The sequence below is a fragment of the Solanum lycopersicum genome, chromosome 7 (genome assembly GCF_036512215.1).
Source record: "Solanum lycopersicum chromosome 7, SLM_r2.1".
Classification (NCBI taxonomy): domain Eukaryota; kingdom Viridiplantae; phylum Streptophyta; class Magnoliopsida; order Solanales; family Solanaceae; genus Solanum; species Solanum lycopersicum.
Window position 1 is genome coordinate 24051360 of NC_090806.1, and position 2494 is coordinate 24053853.

Here is a 2494-nt window from a genome sequence, read left to right on the forward strand (position 1 = left end):
ATCTATTATATAAGCAAGAAGTTTACTCCATACGAGTCTCGTTACACTTTGTTGGAGAGAACATGTTGTGCTTTGACTTGGCTTGCCCAGAAGTTGAGACATTATTTGTCTTCTTATAGTACATACCTTATTTCCAGGATGGACCCATTGAAGTATATTTTCCAAAAGGTGATGCCAACCGGGAAGTTAGCTAAGTGGCAAATGTTATTGAGTGAATTTGATATTGTGTGAGTGACTCAGAATGCGATAAAAGCACAGTCTTTGGCTGATCATCTTGCAGAAAATCCTTTTGATGAAGCATATGAGCCACTAAAGACTTATTTCTCGATGGAGCAGCATATCACCAAGGAAAATGTGTCGGAGCAGTCTTAGTGTCATAATCTGGTAGACACTATCCCATAGCAGCTAAACTCTTATTTAATTGCACGAACGACATGACTGAATATGAAGCTTGCATTCTTTGTTTAAAAATGGACATCGACATGAATGTCCATGAGCTATTAGTTATTGGACAGGTTCAAGGAGAGTGGGCCGTGAAGAATCCAAAGATTATACCTTATGTGAAGTGTGTAAATAAACTATGCAAAAGATTTCGTAAGATCGAGTTCAGACATACTCCCAGAATACATAATGGGTTGTCTGATTCCCTTGCCACCATTGCTTCGATGATTAAGCATCCAGACACTAAGTATATTGATCCTCTATATATAGAGATGAAGGAACATCCAATCCATTGTTCACATGTGGAAGTAAAACCAGATGATTTGCCATGGTATTTCGATATAAGGAAGTATTTAGAGTTTGGGAATTATCCAGAAGATGCATCCAACCATAAAAAGTCGATACATCATATGTATCTCAATTTCTTCTTATTGGAGAAGTCCATTACAGGAGGACTCTAGATTTGGGTCTTCTCGGATGTGTTGATATTGGTGAAGCTGCAAAACTTATTGAACAGTTATATGCTGGAGTATGTGGTACGCATATGAATGGGATCACTTTGGCAAGAAAGATCCTTCGAGCCAGTTATTGCTGGATGACTATGTAGAATGATTGTTGTAAGTTTGTGTAGTAATGTCATAAATGTAAAGTGCACGGTGATTTGATCCGAGTGCTGCCTCACCAACTTAATGCTATGAGTTCACCTTCACCATTTGTAGCTTGGGGTATGGATGTCATCAGTCTGATAGATCCAGCCTCTTCAAATGGACACAAATTCATTTTGGTTGCCATCGACTATTTCACTAAGTGGGTAGAAGTAGCTCCGTACAAGTCGGTGACCAAAAAAGTTGTAGCCGATTTTGTTTGCAAAAATATGATATGCAGATTTGGAGTACCAAAATCCAGCATTACTGATAATGGTGCAAATCTCAACAGTCACATGATAAGATATATATGTGGGCAATTTAAGATTACTCACCGAAACTCAACCGCTTATCGTCCTCAAATGAATGGAACTGTAGAGGCTGCCAATAAGAATATCAAGAAGATTCTGAGGAAAATGATTGACAATCATTGAGTATGGCATGAGATGTTTCCATATGCTTTGTTGGGTTATCCAATGACTGTCAGAACGTCAATTGCATTCACTCCATATTTGCTAGTATATGGAACAGAAGAAGTCATTCCTGCTGAAGTCGAAATATCATCTTTGAGAATTATCCAAGAAGCTCAGTTAAGTAATGTTAAGTGGGTCAGCAAGCGGATTGATCGAATAACATTGATTAATAAAAAGATAATGGTTGCCGTTTGTCATGGTCAACTATATCTACAGAGAATGATTCGTGCTTTCCACAAGACAGACAGAGCCAGAATTTTGGAAATCGGTCAGTTGGTACTTAAGCGCATTTTTCCTCATCATGAAGAGTACAAAGGAAAATTTTCACCAAATAAGCAAGGACCTTACATGGTTCGCAAAGTATTATCTAGAGGTGCTTTGGTCCTTTCGGAAATAAATGGCACCACATGGCCGAAATCGATCAACTGAGATGCTATCAAGAAATACTACGTGTGAAGCTTCAGTTTGCATTTTTGTTATTTATTGTAATCGATCTGACCTGAATTCTCGAGAATGAAATACTTAGGCGGGCTATTTCGGCCTCGGTCACCCCATTTATCCCTTTCAATATTTTTTTGTATTTGAACTACGTTCGACCTGAATTCTCAAGAATGAGATACGTAGGCGGTCTATGTCGGCCTCGATCGGTTTCTTTGTGAATTTCATATTCTTTGTTAACCCTTAAGAAGGAACTACATTTGACCTAATTCCTGCCTCAAAGGGATACATAAGCGCCACAAGGTTTCGATCATATTTCCCGTAAGATTTCTATTCCTCTTTACATTAGAAACTGGGACAGAATTTTTTAGAGGGACTCAAAAATGTCGAGAAGATTTTTTCTCAACAAGCCAAGACTGAAGATATTTTGAGATTTGTGACCGAGAACAATATTTGAAGGGATCTCAAAAGTTCCATGATTTGCTCACTAACAGTCAA

The 2494-nt window shown here is 38.3% G+C and overlaps 1 protein-coding gene across 1 annotated transcript; it reads left to right on the plus strand.

Annotated features, from left to right (window-relative positions):
• Nucleotides 1-1561: 1561 nt before the first annotated feature.
• LOC101267324 (uncharacterized) lies at nucleotides 1562-1987 on the plus strand. Its single transcript, XM_004243065.1, has one exon. The coding sequence runs from the start codon at nucleotides 1562-1564 to the stop codon at nucleotides 1985-1987; it is 426 nt and encodes a 141-aa protein (XP_004243113.1).
• Nucleotides 1988-2494: the final 507 nt, after the last annotated feature.